The following is a 21,971-nucleotide window of genomic DNA, read 5'->3' as shown; positions in this document are numbered from 1 at the left end:
CAAGTCAGCTTCCTCAACTGTCTTTATTGCAATGCAGAAAAAAGTAAAGTTTGGGTTCTTAAACTTTGTTATTTACAGGTATAAGTGAATGAAGATATGATTCTAGTATAATTTCAGTAAGAATTTGGCAATGCTTAAAGCATAAGGCAAACTTACATTTTTTACTAGCATGAAATTTAATTTCCAATACTTTTCAGGACTACTTTAGAGGAACTGTCAGCTTTAACATATGTGCCTGTGTTATGAGAGATGTACATTTTTTTCCAGATGTCAATGAGATAGAAAATTACCATAAAGTACCTGAAAAGCAGATTTTTTTCGAGGCTCTTCCTCTTCTTTTTTTTCCTCTTCCTCTTCTTCTTCACTATCCGTCTCAAACAAATAATAATTTCCACTTCTGACCACTAAGTGAAACAAAATATTTTTTTACTTTTCTGAAAGGATCTATCCTCAACTCCCCCAAGACCTATAACAGGTAGCCAGTCATTTAAAAATTCATAACCAGGAGAGGTGAAAACAGAGAAGAAGCAAGAGATGAAAAGGTCTCAGGCCATTTATTTGATGTTAGTCTGCAATACTTTGGGCATGAATAAGAACTACAAAAGAACTAAGGAAAGCATCCCTATAAGAAGAAAAAGTAAAGAAAAGGATTGAAGTTTATCAAGTTACCAGGTTACATTTTTAGAGAAAAATGACAACTCTAAATTTATTGGGGACCCCTGATTATTTGAGGGAGTTAAAAAAAGCCCAGCATGTAAATAAATGAACTTACATGAACAGTACCAGTGGACAAAAAATACAGAATTTCTCTTTAAAACACTGAGGGAATCCTTTAAACTAGGCAATGGGATAGTAATAGTTTGATGAGGTAATGAAAAACCTTGGCTTGTTTAAAACAAATCACTTGGATTCTATTAATATGATTGCAAATGAGTTTCAGTTTTTTGCCCATGGATTCAGAATTATTCTGAAACCTTGATACAACATAGGTACACAGTGATTAAGCTAGGCCTTATATCCTTGAACAGAAGCAATGTGTTTATTTCACAGATGGCAACAGGCCTACATGAACAAAGAAGGGAGACAAATGAAATAAAAATAAGGTAATGAGCAAGAGAAAAATAAAAATCACAGCATTACATTGAGCAGTGAAAACTGGTAATTAATTGCCACATTTAAGCTGAAATATTTGAAGGAACAGTTATTTAGATGAAAATTTACAAAATCTGGATATATGGAGCAATACATATTTATATAAAATTATATCTATCCATTATTACAGGTCTCTGGAAAAGTAACAGTTGTTGTAATTCAATCATACCTTGAATTCTACACAGATCATGTGTGCACAGATGATCACATATAACTATTTACAAACCTCAGGGTGAGGCTGTGGAATTTGCCAGAACTGATCTTTGGATCATAACTTTGGCATCTAAAACTCTCTCACAGAGGGAATTTTGTGCCTCATGTGCCCACTTATGATTTCCCTGCAGAGGGACAGAAAGTCCACTTCAGCCATTCCAATTGTTCCACTGAGATGAAAAGAGTCTGGAAATTTCCTGCATGAAACAAATGGATTTTTTGCTGCTGAACCTTCCAAGAAGACCCATTTAAAATGTGTTGAAAAAAGTATTTTAAGAGCCAGTAGTCTGCAGTTCTCTTTCATAAAATAGTATCTTGTAGGCAGCAACAGAAATTGTCAATGCAGAAGATCAGCTGGGTAAGGTTTGACATTAGGGAACACCTGAATGGCCGTGCAGCTTTGTAAAGGCTCAGAGTAGCACTCAGTCAGGTTTGGAATGCCTGATCTGAAAGCAAATAAAACTACACTGATCTCCCTGCAAAAATTTTAGGTTAAAATGTAGCTGAGGGGACACTCCAGTGTAGCAGTTACATCCCTTTCACAGCTCAAGAGAGAGGTATGATTGAATAGCAATAATGCATTCTTGCACACATCAAAATGGAATGAATGGCGTGTCAGTCACCTACAAGGCTTCCTGAAGAGACCAAGTTTTACTAGTAATACAATTCATGGCCAGACTGGACTTGAGAGACTCCTTTTGTACTGCAAAATGTGGCTTCCTCCTACTGAGAAAAGGGACATACAGGCTTTTTGTGGGATGAGATGAGGAGGCAGAAGAGGAGCCATGCAGGAGAAAGCATGATCTCATCATCTGCTGGTGCCCAAAGGGAAAGAGCTCCCCAGGACAGCTGCAATCACCATCTTTTGCACTACATCAGATACAACTGTGTGATGCAGGAGAATCTAAGCATGTGGTCCTAACTCCTGCTGATCTTTGTGGGACTTCAAAAATAATCCACAAGCACAGGAGGAAGCACATCATCCTGCAAGGGAGATTGTGAGTGACTGTCAGTGAGGAAATCCTCACTGATATTTTTATCTGTTCTACTCAGACCCAAATTCATGACTGTTTTAATTGCTACGATATACAAAATGAGGTCTTTTTCTGCACAATAAAATTATAGAAAATGAAATAAAAATAACAATAAAAATCTAAATTAAAAACATCAAGCTTGAGTGACTTCAATGTATGCATATATACACCCACAAACCCATTTACTGAGATGAAAAATGGTGCATAATGCTGCAGTTACAGTGGTGATCCAAAAAGAATGAGTGGGGAATATCAGTCTATTCCCAGTCTGCATGCCTGTAAACACCTACTGTCAGTGCCATGCTTCACTGAGTGTAGATGCAAGCCACGTGACAGGAAACTGCTGCTTGTAGGGTCAGGGTCTGTGATGTTTCCCACAAGGTTTTGCATTATTGCAGTAAATAATTTCAAGAATGCTCAATATTTAAACACCAAAATGCAACTTGCCACCTAAGAACATTAAATAATGAGGATGAAATAAGTAAAAGCCAAAGTCAATATCTCTCTGTGCAATTCTTCTTACTACAAAACCAGTGCTGAATAAACAAGAGACCATATCCCATTCCTTCAAAGTCATGATAGCTTGAAATTCTATAGAAAAAAATCACAAATTATAGTTTTTATCTGTTTTTTCATCGTTGTTATAAGAAATTTATGGGATAGGTATTTTATTTTCATAAGGCTTTTGAAAAGGATAGGTCTCTCTAAAGTGGCAATGTGCCCTTTAGAAAAACAAAAATAGAGGCACAGTTTACTTGTGACTTGATAGAAATAAAAATCCCATGTTCTGGTAAACACTGCTGGCAAATATATGTCTGCTGAATTTATAAATAAATACACATAGGTAAATGAAGCAGTATGTAAATGTGTAAAATTATGACTTGGAATAGCTCTTAAACTAAATGACCAAACACAATACAGACATTGATATTTTTAATGGCATGAAGCTGAACTGGGGGGAGGGATTTAGGTTGGATATCAAGAAGAAGTTTTTCACCCAGAGAGTGGTTGGGCACTGGAACAGGCTCCCCAGGGAAGTGGCCCCAGCACCAGCCTGTCAGAGCTCAAGAAGCATTTGGACAATGCTCTCAGCACATGGTGTGTGACTCCTGGGGATGGTCCTGTGCAGGGTCAGGAGCTGGTCTGGAGGATCCTGATGGGTCCCTTCCAACTCAGCACATTCCATGATCCTGTGTTTCTATGATTTAACTCTGATCAGTGCCCTACATTTAAGGTTTTTTTTTTCACATCTTCAGAGGTTACTAAACAATTCATGTCTGATTTCATTTAAGAAACATCAAATTGAAGGATATATGATTTAAGTTTGCAGCCTACTCAGCTTTCCTGTTCTACCAAATCCATAATGCAGCAAAGAACTCTATCATATGATTGGGCTGGGCTACAAACAAATTAAAATATCATAATGCATCAATTAAATGAGTGACACATGCTAATGATTTCTTGTGCACAAAGCTAGACACATTTTTGCTCTCAGGTAAACAAACACAAAAAAATCTAAATACCAAAACAACAGGCATCAACAACACATTAAAGTGTCATCAGAGAGATGGAGCTGAGCTCTGCACAGCCTATTCTATGTCTTCCTGCCTTACTGTTCTGCTCAGATTTCTACAGTCGATACTAGAATGACTGATGAACCATAAAAAATATGTATGATATCTGTTTATGAAAATGAAATTATGACTAATCTTAGAATGCCTTGGCAAACTTTCACATTCACATTGTTAAATATATTGAGCTCTGCAGTATCGGGGAGTTGCAACCTTTGAGGTCAAGACAGATTCTTTTCAGCACATGTTTATCTGATTTGATATTTTTCTAAGAATTCTCAAAGTATCATGAGCTAGCTATGCTTCCAACACACACAAGTTCAAAAAATAGTTAAATTCTTTGAAGATTGGAAAGTAGAAATCACTTTTTGAAAAAAAACCCCAAGTCTTCTATCAAGTCACAATCACAAAATCAGGCATAAAACAAACAGGATATGGGAATGCCTTCATTCTGGTCAAGGATATAAGGGTTAAATCCATATATTTGTAAGAGGATTGAGAAAACCTACTGGAAGCATGATCAACCCAAGGCCGCCACCACAGCTTTTTTTTGCCCTTGGCTTTCTCTTTGTCTGCATCTCCTAAAATAAAATATGTTCAAATATTAATTTTACAAAATGAGAAACATATTTCTTACACTGATTAATAATTTTAAATTTCTCTCAAAAGAGCTAAAATTTCCTGAGCACGTCAGATGTCAGGTCTACTGAGTACATTTAATATTAAAATAATTCAAAACCATGACCACTAAGCAGAAGTACTGATTTATGCAATAGTTAAAACAGCATTCCACTCTAAAACAGCTAAAAAGTTGGGTTTTGTGTTTTAAAACATACTGTCACAGTTGACTGTAATTTAAAGAGGAAAAAAATTTCTCTCCTCTCAAATCCCCTTATATTTCAGGCTCCAAAATTTTTTAAATCCACTAAGTGCTGATCCCAGGTCAATGCTGGAAATGCTAGATAAGTATGATTTTATCTGTGTCCATGATTTTAAATAACATTTAAAAGCACACAAACATTTTGGTGACTGAAAAAAAATCCAGAACAGCATCCAGAAAATATTTCTGGAATAATGTTGGTGCTACCTATTTGTAAAACTGTGGTTTATAGATAATGACTTTAACCAAAACAAACCTCTGACTCTTTTCAGCTCTTTGCCAACAGCCTGAAGTTAACCAAAAATATCCCCAAAGCAAACCATTTTCTCTAAACCTTGTTATAGGTTTAGAGATAACACAGAATTATTTTTTTTTTTTTTTTGGCTGAATCGAGCCTGAAACTGATACTCAGCTAACAATGTTGTTACATTCTGGTAGTTTTCAAGAAAAATGTGTTACTTGTCCAACTAGCAGGTCTATCAGATCCTTATGCAAATATGGTACAGGAGTAGCTAATGGTACCTTCATCATCTTCTTCAGAAACCTTCCGAATCTCCGGCCCCTCTGAGGACTCCTGGTTCATGCTTAGCATCCTCTCTTTACCCTTCTTGTATTTTTGCTGCCTGGCTTTGATGCGATCCATTCTAGCAAAAGAAAGAATCTTACTAGATTTACACCTTCACCCACCCTGGAAAACAAACATTAAACACATGCATACACACCCATACCCCACACACACACACGTACACACACACGTACTCTGCAACACTTCTAAGGGAAATGTTCCACACTGCTGTTAGTCCTACCCTTAAACAGAAGGAGTTACATTGCTCCAAAGGGGCTGGCTGGGAGGACCAAGCACAGATGTTTTCTCACTCTGTGGTCAGTGAGAGCTGGATTTCCTGCTATCATGACTGCTTTACTTTCTCGCACTCAACTATGTTATTATGAAGCAATGAGAAAAAAAGGACTTCTACCTAATGCAGTGCTTTTCCTGAAACTTGCCACTCTGAACCAGGGATTTGGTTGTTCCTGCACTGTTTGTATTATGTCTTTACCCTTTAAGATAAATTGTCTCAATGCACATCAGTGACAAATGGTGTCCCTTGGGGGTCCAGTGCTATTTTTACTGTCTGGGGATGAAGTGGGATGAAGTGTACCTTCAGCAAGTTTGCAGATGACACCCAGTTGTGTGGTGCTGTTGTCACAGCTGAAGGATGGGATGCATTTCAGAGGGATCTGGACAAGCTCAAGAAGCTGGTGTACAGGAACCTCATGAAGTTAAGACCAAATCCAAGGTGCTGCACCTGGGTCAGGCCAAGTCCTGATATCAACACAGGCTGGGGCATGAACTGATTGAGAGCAGCCAGAGGGGGTGCTGATGGATGAGAGGCTGGTCAGGAGCCTCAATAGGCACTCCCAGCCTGGGAGCCCAGCTGTGTCCCAGGCTGCATCCAAACCAGAGTATGCAGGAGGGTGAGGAAGGGGATTCTGCCCCTCTGCTCTCATGAGACTCCACCCACAGAGCTGCATCCAGCTCTGGGGTGCCCAGCACAGGAAGGACATGGACCTGTTGGAGAGAGTCCAGAGGAGGGCCAGAAAGGTGATTAGAGGATGAAGCACCTTTCCTATAAGGAAAGGTTGTGACAATTAGGGTTGTTCAGCCTAAAGAAAAGGCTCTGGAGAGATCTTATTGCAGCCACTCAGTACTTGGAGAGAGCTTATAGGAAAGATGGGGCCAAACTTTTTTGCAGAGTCTGTTGTGAGGACAAGGGGCAATGGCTTTAAACTGAAGGAGGATTGCTTTAGGTTGGCTACAAGGAAAAAGATTTCACAATAAGGGTGGTAAAACCTGGAGCAGGTTTCCCAGAGAGGTGGTGGATGCTCCATCATTGAGCATTGATGACCACACATTCAAGGTCAGGCTGGATGGGGCTCTGCACAAATCAGTCTCTTTGAAGATGTCCCTGCTGATTACAGGGGGGTTGAACTAGGTGACCTTTAGATTTTCCCTTCTAACTCAAACAATTCTATGATTATGTGATTCTGTATAGGTGGAAAATATGGTCCCTGCAATCTTTTGGTGATTCTTCTGCTACGCAGGGTGGAAGAAACTGTTGTGAGTGGGCTCTGACACTTGGTTAGGAAGCAGTTAGGGCTTTCCATGCATCAGGGTGGAGGAGCTTTGAAACTTTTGTTTTTTTTAAACTTTCTGCAGTTACCTAAGAAGGATGTTGGCTGCATGCAAGAGAAACCGAAGTGACTTATGGGCTGTATAAAGACAAAGGACCTCCAGGCCACTTGAACTGAATGCAAGTATTTTCAGTGAAGGTAAACATATATTTTGCACTTAAACACTACAGGAGGAGCCACAAATAAAACAGAAAGAGCAGTCATGCAACAAATTTTTCCAGGAATACAGATACACAGAACAAAATTCTAATAATGATAAAGCATTTCTATAAAAGAAAGTGCTGGATAAATATCAGAAGACAGTATTTCTATCAAAGAAAGTGCTAGATAAATACCAGCAATCAGTTAAATATATATATATATATGCATAGAAATATGCATATATATATATATGCATTAAATACATACTGTCTTTTCAGTTGATCCATTGATTTTTTTTCCTCTTCAATTCTTGCCTTTACAGCCTTGACAATTGTAGCCTGAAAAAGCTCAGCACCCCTACATCAGAAATGGGACAAAGGAAAAGAAAAAGGAGAGGATATGTTAAATGTTTCTAAGTTTTCCTTATGGCAGCTAATTACAGGGAATTCTGTTCCCTCTATACATCAAACAAACTCACTCAGGGCCTGAAAGAAACAATCAATTGCTCTAAAATAGTAACATCTTTACGGACAATCATTTCAAGATCTGGGGCCAAATGTTGTGAACCCTACTCAGCCTGTATGTTTGTCTAGCAGCTGCTCAAGAAATTCAGTTTCCAGTCCTCAAAACATAGAACACAAGTAGGTTCAAGGCTGAGGAAGAATTTCTTGCACATCCTCAGGATTTCTTTATAGTCATTTCAGAGTTATAATCACCTCAATCCCCTGCCTCAGTCTGCCTGGAAGTTGTGAGCAAGGTCCAGATTTATCCAGGGCCATGGTGAGCACAGATTCAGCTTCACTTTTACCCTCTGAAAACTATGGTGCTTTCAATCTGACAATACAAACCCTTGAGCAAGTTTCTGGTGTGTCAAAAGAATATGTCTTTCCACCCTATTACATTAAAAATGTAATCAGTTCATTGATTTGAATATTATGACCATTCTTCCTAATTTACACATGCACTCTTAAGGCTATTAAAAGAATCCAAAGTCTCTCTCAAAGAAGTAGCCTGTATCTAAAACCTTTATTTTGTCAGGAATTCAGTAAGAAAAGCTACAATTTCAGAAGTCCACTGTTTCATTCTGGATGCACATTTCCCTATATAGGATTTATTTTGGTATTCAAGATTTTGCTTTATGCTGTTTTCACTGTGAACCCAGCACACCAAAAGAGGTACAAAAAGAGTACAAATATGCTATTATCCAGCATAATTTTGCATCAGCACTGAAATTCACTCCTGAACAAAAGCCTAATGCAATGTGGGGTGGAGGTGTAGGTCTTTTGGTAGCCCTCTTTACAGTGCTGAATTTTGTTTATTATAGGGAGCTAAACATGTCCCCTTCTTAAAATGATCCCTGGAAGAGGAAGATAAAACTACTTCATTTCATTACATGCCATCCAAATTTTGCCCTGAAACAGTCAGAAAGCAATGTCTGTATGTCTTTTAAGAAAAAAAAAAAAACACCACAATACATTTATTCCAATATTAACAAAAGTAATTTCTTGGAAATCTTATGGAAATTAAAACCAGCATTTCATTCCTCATCTGCCTTCATATTATAAACCAGAAGAATGTTTGTGCTAGTGATGGCTATGAGTGAATGCTTGTGGTGTAACAGGCCCAATGAGGTTAACACATCTTTACCAACCCTAGTCAGTGTTCAGTGATGTGACACTTCCCAAAAGTGCTCCCTTTTCTTCCCAAGCCGGATGTAAGAACTTTCCTGTCTTCTTCCTCTTGCAACATTCATTGAGACAGGATTTCTAAGGACAATTGTCCCAAACAGGCTCTGACAGCAGAATGTTTTCTTTCCAAGACTTAGAAACTCTGGCATTCTCTCTCATGCATATCAATGTTGAGAGAATGCTGCAACACACTTTCAGAGCTTTTAATAGGAGTAGCAGATGGTATTTGGTAGAAAGAATGGTTTAATTTCTATTATATTATCAATTAATTTGTTTTCTTGTGTCAAAACTGGGTTTTTAAGTATGAATTTAGCATGGATTGTTTAAATCAATGTTAAAGGACTGTTTTGGTACTACCTATTGTAAACAGTTAAGTACTGCCACCATGAGAGATTTGAGCTGTTTAATGTAATTTCTTTTAAATTTTCTGTTACCTTGATGCTAATATTTGAGAAGCTTTTATATCTGCAACCACATGAAGGAAGTAGTAACTCATGAAGACTCTTCTTTGCAGCAACAGGAAAGCAAAACATATACTGTCCCAAATGATTCCTGCTTCTCCACTGGGCAGTTTACAATCTACATTGCTCGTTGCTGGAAAAAGACACCATCAGTGTTAAGAATTCTTTCATAATGTTTAATCAATTAAATAATCCTAGCCTTTAAAATTATTTGAATTATTTTAGATTTTCCTAAAGAAAATTGTCATGCATTTCCATTTGAGGTATACCATAATTTCTTTTACAACAAACTGAAAAGTTTCCAACAATGTGATGTCCCATGTGCTACTGTCCCACAAGTGAGAATTCATCAGAAGTGAACCATTTGCATATAAATTCACCCTACTTTAGTAAGTACTTGAAAACAAAGAATGGAAAAGGCACAATTTTTGTTATACTGAATTATTTGATTTCAATGTTTCCTAAAATGACATATATAAATTTTTTGTTCTCTTCTCTTTAAAGTGACTTTTTCTCTCATTTCTTAATTAAGAGCACAGGAGAAATAAGTGGTTTATTTTTGTCAAAATGACTTTTTGACTGCCACCATCTAATATTTTTATTTTTCCTCTCCACAACTCAGTTCAATGCTCCTTTCCATTGCATAAGAGAAGAAATATTTGAAACTACAAAACTGCTTCCTTTGGGGTAGGAGGAGACAGGCAGAGAGGAAATCCCATTCCTCCTAACCCTAGATTTTGGCTTGGGCTATTTCTTTATTTCTTTATTCTCTGTAAGACAGTTCTCTTGGGGATATTAAAAAATTAAAACTGGGTTTTGTGGAGCTGGACTATAAACTCCATGGCCTATGCTGCCCTATAGAAGGCAGTAGAAAGACTCTAGGGACAGGCTCTGGCTCGAAGCTGGCTTTTCAAGCAAGTAAGCCAATCTAATAGCTCTGGAAGGTCAAACTCCAAGAGCTTCAAAGCCTGCTGTGCCCAAACCCTGGAGGGGGGGTTTGAAAACCTGTGCCTAAGTTTCTGTTGCTGCCAAAATGTTTTGGATAACACAAGGATTCCTGGACACCTTTAATCCCGTAAATGTGCATCTTCATATTTACTTTCTTTTCCCCTATTCCACACTTACCTATTAGGATCAATCATGATGACTAGAATTCAGAATTTTGCTGCAGATTCACTAGGCTGAAACAGCTCTTTAAATTCAGGAAAAAACTAAACCAAACACACAAAAAAAAAATGCCTGCAGGTGTTTTCAAACTGTTAATCCAGGGTGTCAGGACAAAGTGGAGACAAATTAATAGCTCACTGAGATGTGAAGGGTTTTGCTCTCCATACTTCATCCATCCTTTCTCTCACCACCATCCACAGACATTATCTACTCCATTCCTTTTATCACCACATGAGAATAGTCACAAGGAAAAAAATGCCTAAACTCTCTATGTGTGCAGAAACATTACCACTTTCATGCCATTTCAGGGAGCTGAAGTGGTTTAGCCTTTGAACCACTGAACCCTGGTACACAGGGAGGAGTGGGAGCCCACACTGCACACGGGGCATGCAGCTGGGAAGTGCCCTGTCCATGCAGTGATGGTGAGCTGACCTTTTAGCTCAAGATGTACAGTAAACCAGAGTATCACATCACCTGCATATATGGGAAAATGTGTTAAGTGCCAATATCTTTGAATTGTTCATTTACAGCAAACGCTGGCTGTGGGTGGGTGTATGGGGATGGTGGTAGTTTTCTCTGTATACATGTCCCCCTTGTTTCTGTGAAATATTTTCAATATTCTGTGTTGCTAATCAATATAGGTCCAAGATTTTTCAAAAGGTAATATATCAAGGGAAGGCACAACATAGATATGGTAGAAGATTTTAAGGTGATTCTTTATTTATAGAAAATTCTGGAGAAAAATAAGCTGTACTTACGAATATGGTAGCCTTTAACTGTACAAGCCAGACTAAATGCCTGAATCACCCAGCAACTCTTCTGGATTAATGATTCAATGTAGCCACATGCTCCTATCTGCAAAGTAAAAGGGCAGTTTTATAAACAAGACATAGCAGTAATAAGGATAAGAAAAATTGCATCTTTCTACATTACATGAGAAATAATACAGCCAAGCAGAGTCAAATTATTCTCATTACTAAAAGAGCTTGGAGGAAAGAGTGGCTTTACCAGTGACACACAAACTAGTCTTAGACAGAATTTGATGTTTTGATTATTAGTGAGATAGGAGGTATGAGGGGCTTGTTTGCGTTTTTGCACAGAAAGGGACACACCTGGCATTCGATGCAATGTGACAACTAAGCAACTTTTATAATTCACTGACTTAGTCTTGCAAACATACATGGACAAATTTAAGACACATGTAGCTCCACTGAATTCCCAAGCATAAAATGAAGCACATGTGTAAGCATTTAGAACATTTGCAAATTCAAACCACACATAAATCAATTTTATTTCAGCATAGTGACTTAACTAAATGTAAAAAGAAAAATGTCCGTTCTTTGCAGTCCAGCACTAAAACTGTTCAAAGTTAAAAAGTAACTGCCAGGAATAAATCTAAATTTATCTTTCAAAAAGATTTAAATTACTGGCTTGTCTTAATCACCTGTCAGTACCACTGCAAGAATACATACAGAAGAGTTAATTAATGCAAGAAAAATCTTTCATATTTCGCAGAAGAATTTGACATTTAATTATCAAATACATCTGTTTCCACCTAAATTTCACACTAGTTCTAAAGAAAACAGGAATGGAGTTTGTAACTTTGTAGTCCACCTCGCTAATTACATTACATCACACAACTGCATCTTGTACTAGTTTGAAAATTCTTTATTTAAATAAATTGTCTAATTAACTGTGCACTACTTATCAACAGTATGACTAATTTTGCACTTCTTACTCATTTTTCACTCCACTTTTCATGAGACTTCTGAGGAGAGACTTCATTAGGCAAAGAGACCAGAACCTGGCCCTTTGAAAGTAGCTTGTGAGCTTTTACAAAGCTCAACTGAGCACATGGGTGCACATTTTCCTATGATGGATATGCACTGCCATTCCCTAGCAATGCTGAATTGAAATGGAGACTGCTTTGTGCTTGCGGAAGGCTGTAGTCCCTGAAAAGGATTTTTAATGACCACTCAACACACTGTGCACACTTCCAATGAAATGGAGGGCAGAGGAAAGGCAGCAGCTCCCTACCGACAGGATATTCTTCATGGTGATCACGAAGACGTTGTAGGCAATCAGCCAGTCCCAGTAACGCAGAATGCTCCTAATGGGCTTCAGCAACAGGTCTCCACCAAAGAGAAGGAAATAGAAGCAGGCCACCAAGTAGCCCATACAGAATATGCTGATCCTTGTGGTTCCCGTGATGAAGATTATGGTAAGCACAAACCAGAAGAGGTAACTAAATATTATCACCTTATACATGTCTAAGTAGGACCTAGAAGTAAAATAAGGAGAAAAAGTTACCATTTTTTTTCTGAGGGCAATGTTATCTATCCTCTTTCTGCACTACTGGCTGACACTTGTGCCTAAGGTCTTCTGGGCATTCCCACACTTCAGTATTTGTGCAGGCACTCACCCCTAACACCACAGTCAGGGGGTTTGGCTCATGCACAGGTCTGCCTAGCTCATACATTTCACTCCAGCTCCTTCCTGTGCGTAAGCACCTTGCTACACCTGGTCAGGGTGCTGTGCTTGCTGCAGGATCAAGCCTTGTACCATGGAAGGGAGGAAAACCCGTTCTTACCAAAATTCATGGTAGAGGGATATTATCTGCAATGCCATATATGAAATCTAAAGGCTGTCTGAGGATCATCTTTCAAGAAGTCTGAGAAATAGTATAGCAAATCTATTTTAAAAAGCCAACTACAGTACACCACTGCAAACAATTCCATATTTATTGATGACTTCTAGGGAATTCAGCCTGGTCAAAAGACTAGTTTTCATAAACAGCTGCTAAAAATATCTTCCTCTAATGGAGATCAACTGCAAAAGTTTTGAGGGGCAAAAGAAAAAGGTTTCTACAGAACAGAAATGTGATAGAATTTACTGAATCGTTTTCCACGAAGCTCTGAGAAAGAGCTATCTAAAATCAGCCTGGCCCACAGTGGGAAAGAGAGAGAAACAATTCGGTGTTTTCAGATTCCTTAAAATGTTGACTTAATATTGACTCAGTGAGCTTTCAAACAAGAATATCTGCCAAAGCCAATACCAAATACTACATATAGCTAAACACTGCAAAACCAACTAATTCTTAGTTTCCTCCCGTTTAAAATGTTTTGATTCCAAATCTAACTGTGTTTTCAGAGTCTGTTCACCAAGGCTGTGTAACTACATTTGTCAGGAAACCAGGCAGGGAGACAGAGCTATAGGAGTGCACATATACCTAAGCCAAACCGTGTAAGGAGCAAATTAACTAAATGCACCGTATGAAGCCACATAAAAAGGCCCCTGCTGCTTGATGTTTTCAGGCTCAGAACCTTCTAGGAGTATGTATTTATAGTCTTACATTTATAGGCCTGTATTACACATTTTACCAGAGAGGCATTTAATGAAAGGTAAAAAGAAAGCTCCTTTTTGTTTGTTTCCTGCAAATATTTAAGAAATTTGTGAACTATTGCCTGTGAACTCTAAAAATATCATGACTTTGGGGATGTTATTGGGTTCTGGGTGATAAAACATTAACAAAGAATCAATATGCCCTGGGACAATAAAGAAGACATCAGTTGAAGAGGTCTTCATTAACTTGATGTGCACTAGAAATTGTGCTCTCATTGTTTCTCCAGAAAATAATATTCTGTCTGATAGTCCTTTAATAATAATTATTGGTGTGTGGGCTGGCTAGGAAGAGGTCACTTTCCTGACACTGCTCTATTTCAAAAGGCTTGTCCTTTGCTAGCAACAAAATGCATCAGCATATTTTGAGAAAAGCCCAAAATAGAATCAAATTGATCCAAAAACCAGCAATGTGTTAATACTCTTCAGTAAAAATGATCTCTGACTCTTAGAGACAACCAGGACTGTCTCAATCCAAACTTCCCAACATATACATGTGGCACTTGCTTCAGTCATAATCAGAAGCAGGTATCACTCTTAGATTATAACTTCTGGAAAATAGAGAGAGTATGAAGACAATAATCTAACTATTTTTTCGCTATAATGGTAGCCATTTGCTACATTTTAACAGTCACCTAAAATATTAAATACACCTGTTCTTCTTATATCCAAAATATACACTAAATATAATAGCCTTGGGCATCTCTAAACCAACCAAATAACAAAACCGCATGTAACAAAAAAATTCTCTGAAAGAAGGAGGCACTACAACTGTGTCAAGTGACAAATTATGTAGTCCTTAAAGATGGAAAGCATTCTGACTTTTATAGCTGTGCAGTTACAAGCAAATCCAACAATAAAAATGGCTCCCAAAAATTAATCTTGGAGTGGACATCTCAAAAAAATGGTGTTTGAACACTCCAGCCAAAGCACACCTAAACAATGAAGACCACCAACCATCCAAGGTACATCTGTGCTATCCCAAGAAGGTTGTCACATTGAACACAATGGAGAGAGCCACTCAAGTTGTTTCAGGTAGATAAAAATTTTCCTCTAATCATGTTTCTTTCAGTTACAATATGCAAGACCTTGTCTGTTACAGCACAGAGTCATGCATGCCCCTAATTTTCACTAATTGATATGGATATGTCAAGTTCTGTAAGAGCAGGAACAAAGACATGTCTTGGTGGGGAGTCCTCTACATGTTACCTCTAAAATAATTTGACACACTCTCATACATAAATCTTTAAATTTTGTCTCAAAGCCCAGAACATTAGGAAGTGAGGAATTTCGGTTCCTTGCTCTGGGATCATAATGCAATAGTGGGAGGCTGAAGGACAAAGACACCCCAACAGTTTAAAAGACCCTACACAAACCCTTGAGGACAGTTGAGGTGCTTACCCTCTGTTTAAAAGCTTGTACACAGACAGGAGAAAATGCTAAATCTTGGATAGCATATACTGTGATTTTATGCTTTCACTGCAGACCACACAGATTGTTAGTTTAGTGTCACGTAAATCTACCAAACTCTCATTTTCTAAGTGTTCTTTAAATCTCCCTTCATTCAACAAGAGCAAAAGGCCACCCTGAGGATGTGATATTTAACAATACACCTTAGAAACCTGCACAGCTGGTTCCCAAGGGGACAGTCCCACCCCTTGTCATCCCTTCAGCTCTGCATTTCAGCCTCTTTTTTGGCTTTGGCTCTTTGAAATGGCTTCAAGAAGAAAATTTGCAAAAGCTTATTTACTTTGAGGGAGGACAGAAGGAATGGATACTTTTCTGTTCAATTAGCCTCTGAACCAACTCAGTGCTGGTGTGATGAATGCAGAAAGGTGGGAGGGTGCAGTGAGAGGCTAAGAACACAGTCACACATCCAAGTAAGATTAGCCACTACACCAGTGCACCAAAAGCATCTGACTACGGCTTTGACTACTGCATGACAGCCTCTGAATGAGAAATTATGCAGAAGAAGCCCAAAAGATTAATGAGAAATAAAACCCACTGATTTTCCAACCATGTCATTAGTAGAACCCACTAATACTCTGGATAACATTTTGGAAAAAATTACCATATCAGTTTGCTCAAAACTAAGGAAGACAAAGTCTGAAGTTCATTCCACACATCCATCAAAGCTATTTTAACTTCAGATGGCTCTCTATATCAAATTATCTGGTTTTCTTTTCTGAAGTTTTATTTGTCTTACCATGATTGTTTCAATATTTTATTTCCACAGGAATTAAGTTTTAACTGTAATACAATCCAGCCTGTTGCAGAGAGATTGCTCTAGGTGTAGTTGTTTTCCTGGCATGCTACACAATGTGTTTGGCTATGACCAGCCTAGAGTCTGGACCTCTGCCTGCAGGCACCAAGAGGTGCTGATGCTGCAGCCAATAATCCCTTTCAGGAAAGGTATTTGTCCTCAGCCAAATGTCCTCCTTTGAAATTGAGGGGAAGAACATACTTCTGCTTACACACTGGTGAGAGCCTTTTTTGGTGATGGATGCAGCTCAAGGCTTCTTCATGCTGGAGGAGCTGCTGTTACGTAGCTTCACTGTTTTTCCTTAGCAGCCCCCTGTTTGAGTGTGATACCAACCTTCATATAACCCCAAGGCTCCTCCTGTAGCCTTCCTCTGATGACATATTGTCCCTATACATATGTGTTCAGTAAGCTTCACCTACTTCACCAAATTTCTTCTTTCTTTCTTCCGTATCTTCTGTTCCTTACACTCTTAGCAGCCTGTGTGACCCTGCATCAGGGCTTGTTTCCCCTTCTAATCTCAACATTGCTAATGTTCCCAACCCAGCTTCCATCTTCAAACCCTCCCCCGGAGCTCTATTTCAGCTTTGTTTTGTTGATTTTCCCTCTGCCAATAGCAACGTTTAATCTTCGGAGAACTACCTCCCTTATTTCAATGGACTTCTTCAAATCTAGTGTCGTGGATCCCTAGGTCTTAGTTCCTACTATTTTTATTAAACCCTCTCAAGGAACTGATATTCTTTTACAATTACTTTCTTACCAGAAAGTAATTTCTTCATGCTTGTATCCACCTTAAAAATACCCAAATTCACAACTGTGTTATTTGTTGAGGTTCATTTTTTTAGCAACAGAATATTTATCTGTTTTAAATATGACAGGAAGCCTGTAATGTTCATTTGCAGGTCCTATCTCACTAACCTAAGTTGAAACACAGTTCCAAAACTGGCATTACAGCTGCCTTTCAGACATTTTACCTGACTCTCCTCATGATGGTTCCCAGAGTACAGGTATTAAAGGAGACAGTTCAATGACTGTTTCTGCTTCTAAGTTAAAAAAAGCAGATTACAATCCCAAGCTTTTTTTTTTGCCTGACAATGTCTAAGAGAATGTCTGAAAACTGCTTGGGAACTGAAATGAGAATTTTCCAGCATTAGAGACTGTGGGAAAGGATTATTCTCAGTGAGGTTGCTTTAAATCCTGTGTCATTCTAAAAGCTCCTATTTCTATTCTTTGTTCTTATTTCTTTTTCAAAGTCCTTTGGATGTGCACTCCTTTGGGGTCAAGCACATATCCCCTGGGAAATCTGGGGGTGGAAAGACAAGAAAATTTCAGGAAATCTCTTACTTAGACTGTATTTATCAGTGTTGAACACAAGTATTTCTCCAGAGAGAAGAAAATGAAGCATTTTGGAAATATGTTCTTCTTCTGCCATTGTTTATGTTGCAGTTAAAAGTTTTTTTTCCATGTCTACTAGAACAGTGAACAAGTAGTATCTTCTCAAGCAAAGTGACACTTCAGAAAGGGTGCTTTGGTCTGCAGCTGCCATTCTTTTACATAGCAGTAAATACACATCGGGCTTCTTAGAAAACACAAGAATACCAAACACAACTTTTAATTTTTTTTTTTTTTCTTCTGCTTCATAATTTATGCATAACCAGGTTGTCTTCTCTTACTGTTTGGCTCTTTCTGACTGACTTTTGGAGAAATTCCATTATTAATTCCACTTGCTTGGATAAGGTTTGAACCAAGTTCTTGCCCATGTTACTAAATGTTTAGGCCATTCTCAAATTTCTCTTGAAAAGCACTAGAAACGTTTTTAGACAGAGCCCTTTCAGTTCCAAATTATCTTGGATGGAGGCCAGATACACTCATTTTCTTCTGAGGTAGATCTTCAGTAGATTACCCAGAGCTTGAGAGTCCTTCTTTTAAAGATTTATAACTCCTAATAAAATATTCAGTCACCTTAAGGTACTGTCATCTATTGGTCTATCTACTGGTGTTTCTTTGAAGAAAATTAAGCATTTAGGATTGCATATGTACAATGTCACCTCTCTAAAATAACATAATCTAAAGTCTGGGATAATCTATATTGTAGTGAAAGCATTGAAAGAGACACTTAAGAGCTCAAAGAAAGGTAAGATACTTTAAAGAACACAAGAACTATTATGCAGTTCTTACTAAAGAAAGGTCTGTTTATACTTAGGGACACCATCCTACATGTTCCCATTACACAATCGCAGCTAACACTACAAAAAAAAAAAACAACAAAAAAAAACCAAAGGAAAAAAAAAAAAAAAGAGAGAAGATATAGCTTAAAAGTGGGTGGAAGGAAGACCTGTAAAACTACAGATGAGTGAGCCTTCCCTCTGTGTTTGGGAAGACCATGGAGCAGGTCTTCATGGAAGCAATGTTAAGGCATATGCAAGACAAGAAGGTGATCATAGCATGGCTTCACTAAAGGAAAATTGTGCCTGCCCATTCTGGCGGCTTTTTATGATGGAATGACTGCAACGCTCTATAAGGTCAACATATAGAGAAATGCAATCTACCTGGACTTTTGTAAAACCTTCAAGATGGTCCTACACGACATCCTTATCTTTCTAGACCGGAGTGCCATGGATTTGACAAATGGGCTATTCAGAGGATAGAGAATTGGCTGAATGGGTGCAGCTGGAAGATTGGGGACAATGGCTCTATGTGAAGGGGGAGGCAGGTAATGAGTGGTGTCTCTCAGGGCTCTGTCCTGGGACAGGTGCTTTGAAATGGAAGGTCCCTTCCATTTCAATGCATACCAGTCTATGATTCCATGATTCCCTGGCCAAATATCTACAAGAAAATATATTATAAACAGGAATGTCTTTTGTTCCTGAATGTGTTAATTAATGGGTTTTCTAGTAATTCATGATTCATTTTGCAAACAAAAATATCCCTGTTCTTTTCTCTTTCTCTGCCTTGTTTTCCTTCTCCTAATTCACACAACATAAAATTGTCACACGCAATTGTTTCACAGATTTTTGGCATTTAGGTGAAACAAATATAAAGTGACTGCAGTTTATTTGTTCAGCTCACTTCCACTAATGGGTTCTTTGATCTTCTGGGGCTTTTTGTGCTCTCAATCAGCAATATTACCTACTTCCTAATACAAGCAGCAAACTCTGAATTAAATGGTTCCATATTGTTAATCACTTCTCCACAGGTCTCCTTGGTCAGCATACACCCATCAGCGTGTCTGAGTGGATGTCCTGCCACCAATAGCTTCAAGTTGATGCATACCATGCACATGAACCAAACCACAGAAATTAACCCAAAGGATTGTGGAGGGGCAGAAGGCCAGTTCAGCTTGAATTTTGCTTTCCTGACTCTCATTACGACCCCAAATCTTCAAATATCCTCTGTGTTTCAAAGTTTCATGTTTGTCCATTTGGGAATATCTTACACAGATGACCAGAATTACCTATCAGATTCCAGAGAACATTGAAAAGATCCCAAAAGAGGCTGTTTAAAAAACAGTGATTTTCTTGCCTTTTTCTCTTCCAAAGACAGCTTTAAAACATATTTCCATCAGTAACGAGTTTTTTTCAGAATGATTTTGTTTCTGGACTTAGGGAGGAGAATTCAATCTTTCTGTCAGAAACCAGTGATGGTTTTTACCAGTGACTAAACATCAGTGTGCCCAATGCAACTCTTGCACCAGCCTTTGCTAAGATGGACACAACTTCAGGTGGCAAGAGAAAAACTCAGGCAATCTCCACCACATTTCCTCTCAACCAAGCCCTATTTGTCAGATATCTTTTAGAAAGCATTCTCACTTGATGAAGCCTTTTGAAGAATGATAATACTTCTCCCTTCCTGCTTATGTTACTGAATCTAGAGCACTGGGTCCATTGTGTAGATTGGAAATTCTCAAGGAGGAGAAATGTTCAACCTTTGCCCAGTAGCAACTATAAATCTCTGAACAAATGAGTCAATTGAATGTTTCAATGTAATTGAAATAGCAGGATCATCCTAAAGATCTTGAGTAGGACTTCTAGTAATACCACTTGTCTGGTAAAAGAAGTAAGTGTCATCAAACGGGAAATTCTTATGGAAATTAGTTCTAGACATTTTTGAATTCTTGTCATACTCAGATATCTGTTGGTAACATGCATTCACAGATCAAGTCTGACAGAACATTACAGCTAAGAAATATTACTCCTCCCATTTACTCATGTGATACTGCACAAACTTTCAGAGACAACTTCAAATAAGAGCATGTCCAGCAAAATTTAGAAGAGCTGAGCTAATCTGTGTTTTCTGAAATGATCACACAATGGAACAGTTCCATTGATTGAAGGCAGTTCAGAACAGATTGCCTAAAGCTCTGCCCCTTTATGTGTTATTCATCTTCTTAAACAACCTTGTATGCAATGCTCAGGAACAGGAGGACATGTCAGTTGTCCTTCCAAGACACTTTTATGGTTCTTATGCCTAGATGAAATAGCACAAAGGACAGTTTCTTAGAGTATTATTTTGATTGTGCTTAGACAACAACTCAGCAGGACACAACTGATGACTTTTTGGGATTAAACGCATACATGGGAAACTGCAGAGTACAATGGATTCTTGCTAACACATCTGTGTTTGGGGGGAAACCAGCAGAGCACTTAAGTCCACCATAAATGCTGCCCCACTGGGCATTCATGGAGGGAAACTCAGATTTGAGTACTAAGATTTTTTCTGGAGTTGGAAATATAGAGGGTTAGATTAATTAACAGCCAAACTATTCTTTTTTCTCAAACTTTCTAAGTCCACATGTGCACAGATAGCACGCAAGAACTTGTGACCTAAAGGTGAATATTTTGCAATGTGTCGGTTGTCTAAGACAGTGGTGGGACATGACAATCTTAAAGGTCTTTTCCAAACTAAACAAGTCTATGAATCTGTGAATGCAGACTTTCAGGCAAATTTATCACTGAACTTCTCTGGAGAGCGCTTAAAACAATCATCAGTTTTAGGAAGACATGTTTGCATCCACCCTGTTCTAAACCAGATGCTGATTACCCAGAAATTAACTATCTGCTCTCTCATACAGCAGTATGCTAGATGGGAACATACATGAATACCAATTCCAAGTAAAATTGGAAGCCGTGAGAATGACTTTTAGCCTAGTGAACTTTATGAAAAGGAGGTGCTGTATTTTCCAAGTGTTTAAGATTCAGTTTTTACCGGCAGTGGATGAAGTCAGGAACAGGATTATGCTGGCTAAAAGATGCTGCATCGAGGTTCATGCAAATTTCCACATTGTCTCCAGCCATGATTCGTACTGCAGCTTTATTTTCATCCTCGAATGTCTGCCTTTGCAAGGATGCACACAGAAGCAGCATGAAGTCATCTAGGAGAAAGTAGTGATTGCAAGGAAAAATTCAGTCATCAACAAAGGTTTAAGGAGAGTTGTGATGTATTATAATATAGTTACCAGACTGTTCTCCCACACTTTGAATCTCCAAGACTGAGTGGCTTTCAATGCATTCAACTCTGAATTGAAATTTATTAATGTATTTACTTTTTTTTTAGCTGTCATTGTCTATGACTTTTATGGAGAAATAAATGAGAAAAATTAATACATTTTTATATTGAATTATTCAAAAAGGGATACAGGAAAAGCAGATGCAAAAATTACTAACTCTGTAATTTTTTCTACTACATTCAAAGCCATGCTTAGTATTCAATCACCCAAAAGATCTGTCGTCTTGCTGCTGAAGTGTATATGAAAGGCTGGCTTCAAATTCCACTGTACAGATGATTTAAGCAGAGGACATACAAACACTTTATA

At 38.2% G+C, this 21,971-nt stretch overlaps 1 protein-coding gene across 1 annotated transcript in view; it reads right to left on the bottom strand.

The window, feature by feature from the left end:
- The window catches only part of PIEZO2 (piezo type mechanosensitive ion channel component 2), a 235,025-nt gene that overhangs the window by 40,894 nt on the left and 172,160 nt on the right, over positions 1-21,971 (bottom strand). Inside the window, exons 26-33 of the mRNA XM_053989372.1 lie at positions 21,365-21,530; positions 12,538-12,781; positions 11,259-11,355; positions 9,307-9,466; positions 7,452-7,541; positions 5,373-5,494; positions 4,480-4,551; positions 301-404 (exon numbers count right to left, since the gene is read on the bottom strand). Of these exons, the coding sequence (XP_053845347.1) occupies positions 301-404; positions 4,480-4,551; positions 5,373-5,494; positions 7,452-7,541; positions 9,307-9,466; positions 11,259-11,355; positions 12,538-12,781; positions 21,365-21,530 (1,055 nt within the window). The remainder of the gene's footprint in view (positions 1-300; positions 405-4,479; positions 4,552-5,372; positions 5,495-7,451; positions 7,542-9,306; positions 9,467-11,258; positions 11,356-12,537; positions 12,782-21,364; positions 21,531-21,971) is intronic.

The sequence above is a fragment of the Vidua macroura genome, chromosome 1 (assembly GCF_024509145.1).
Source record: "Vidua macroura isolate BioBank_ID:100142 chromosome 1, ASM2450914v1, whole genome shotgun sequence".
Classification (NCBI taxonomy): domain Eukaryota; kingdom Metazoa; phylum Chordata; class Aves; order Passeriformes; family Viduidae; genus Vidua; species Vidua macroura.
The sequence above is the reverse complement of the archived record's forward strand: the minus strand, read 5'-3'. Positions and strand labels throughout refer to the sequence as shown.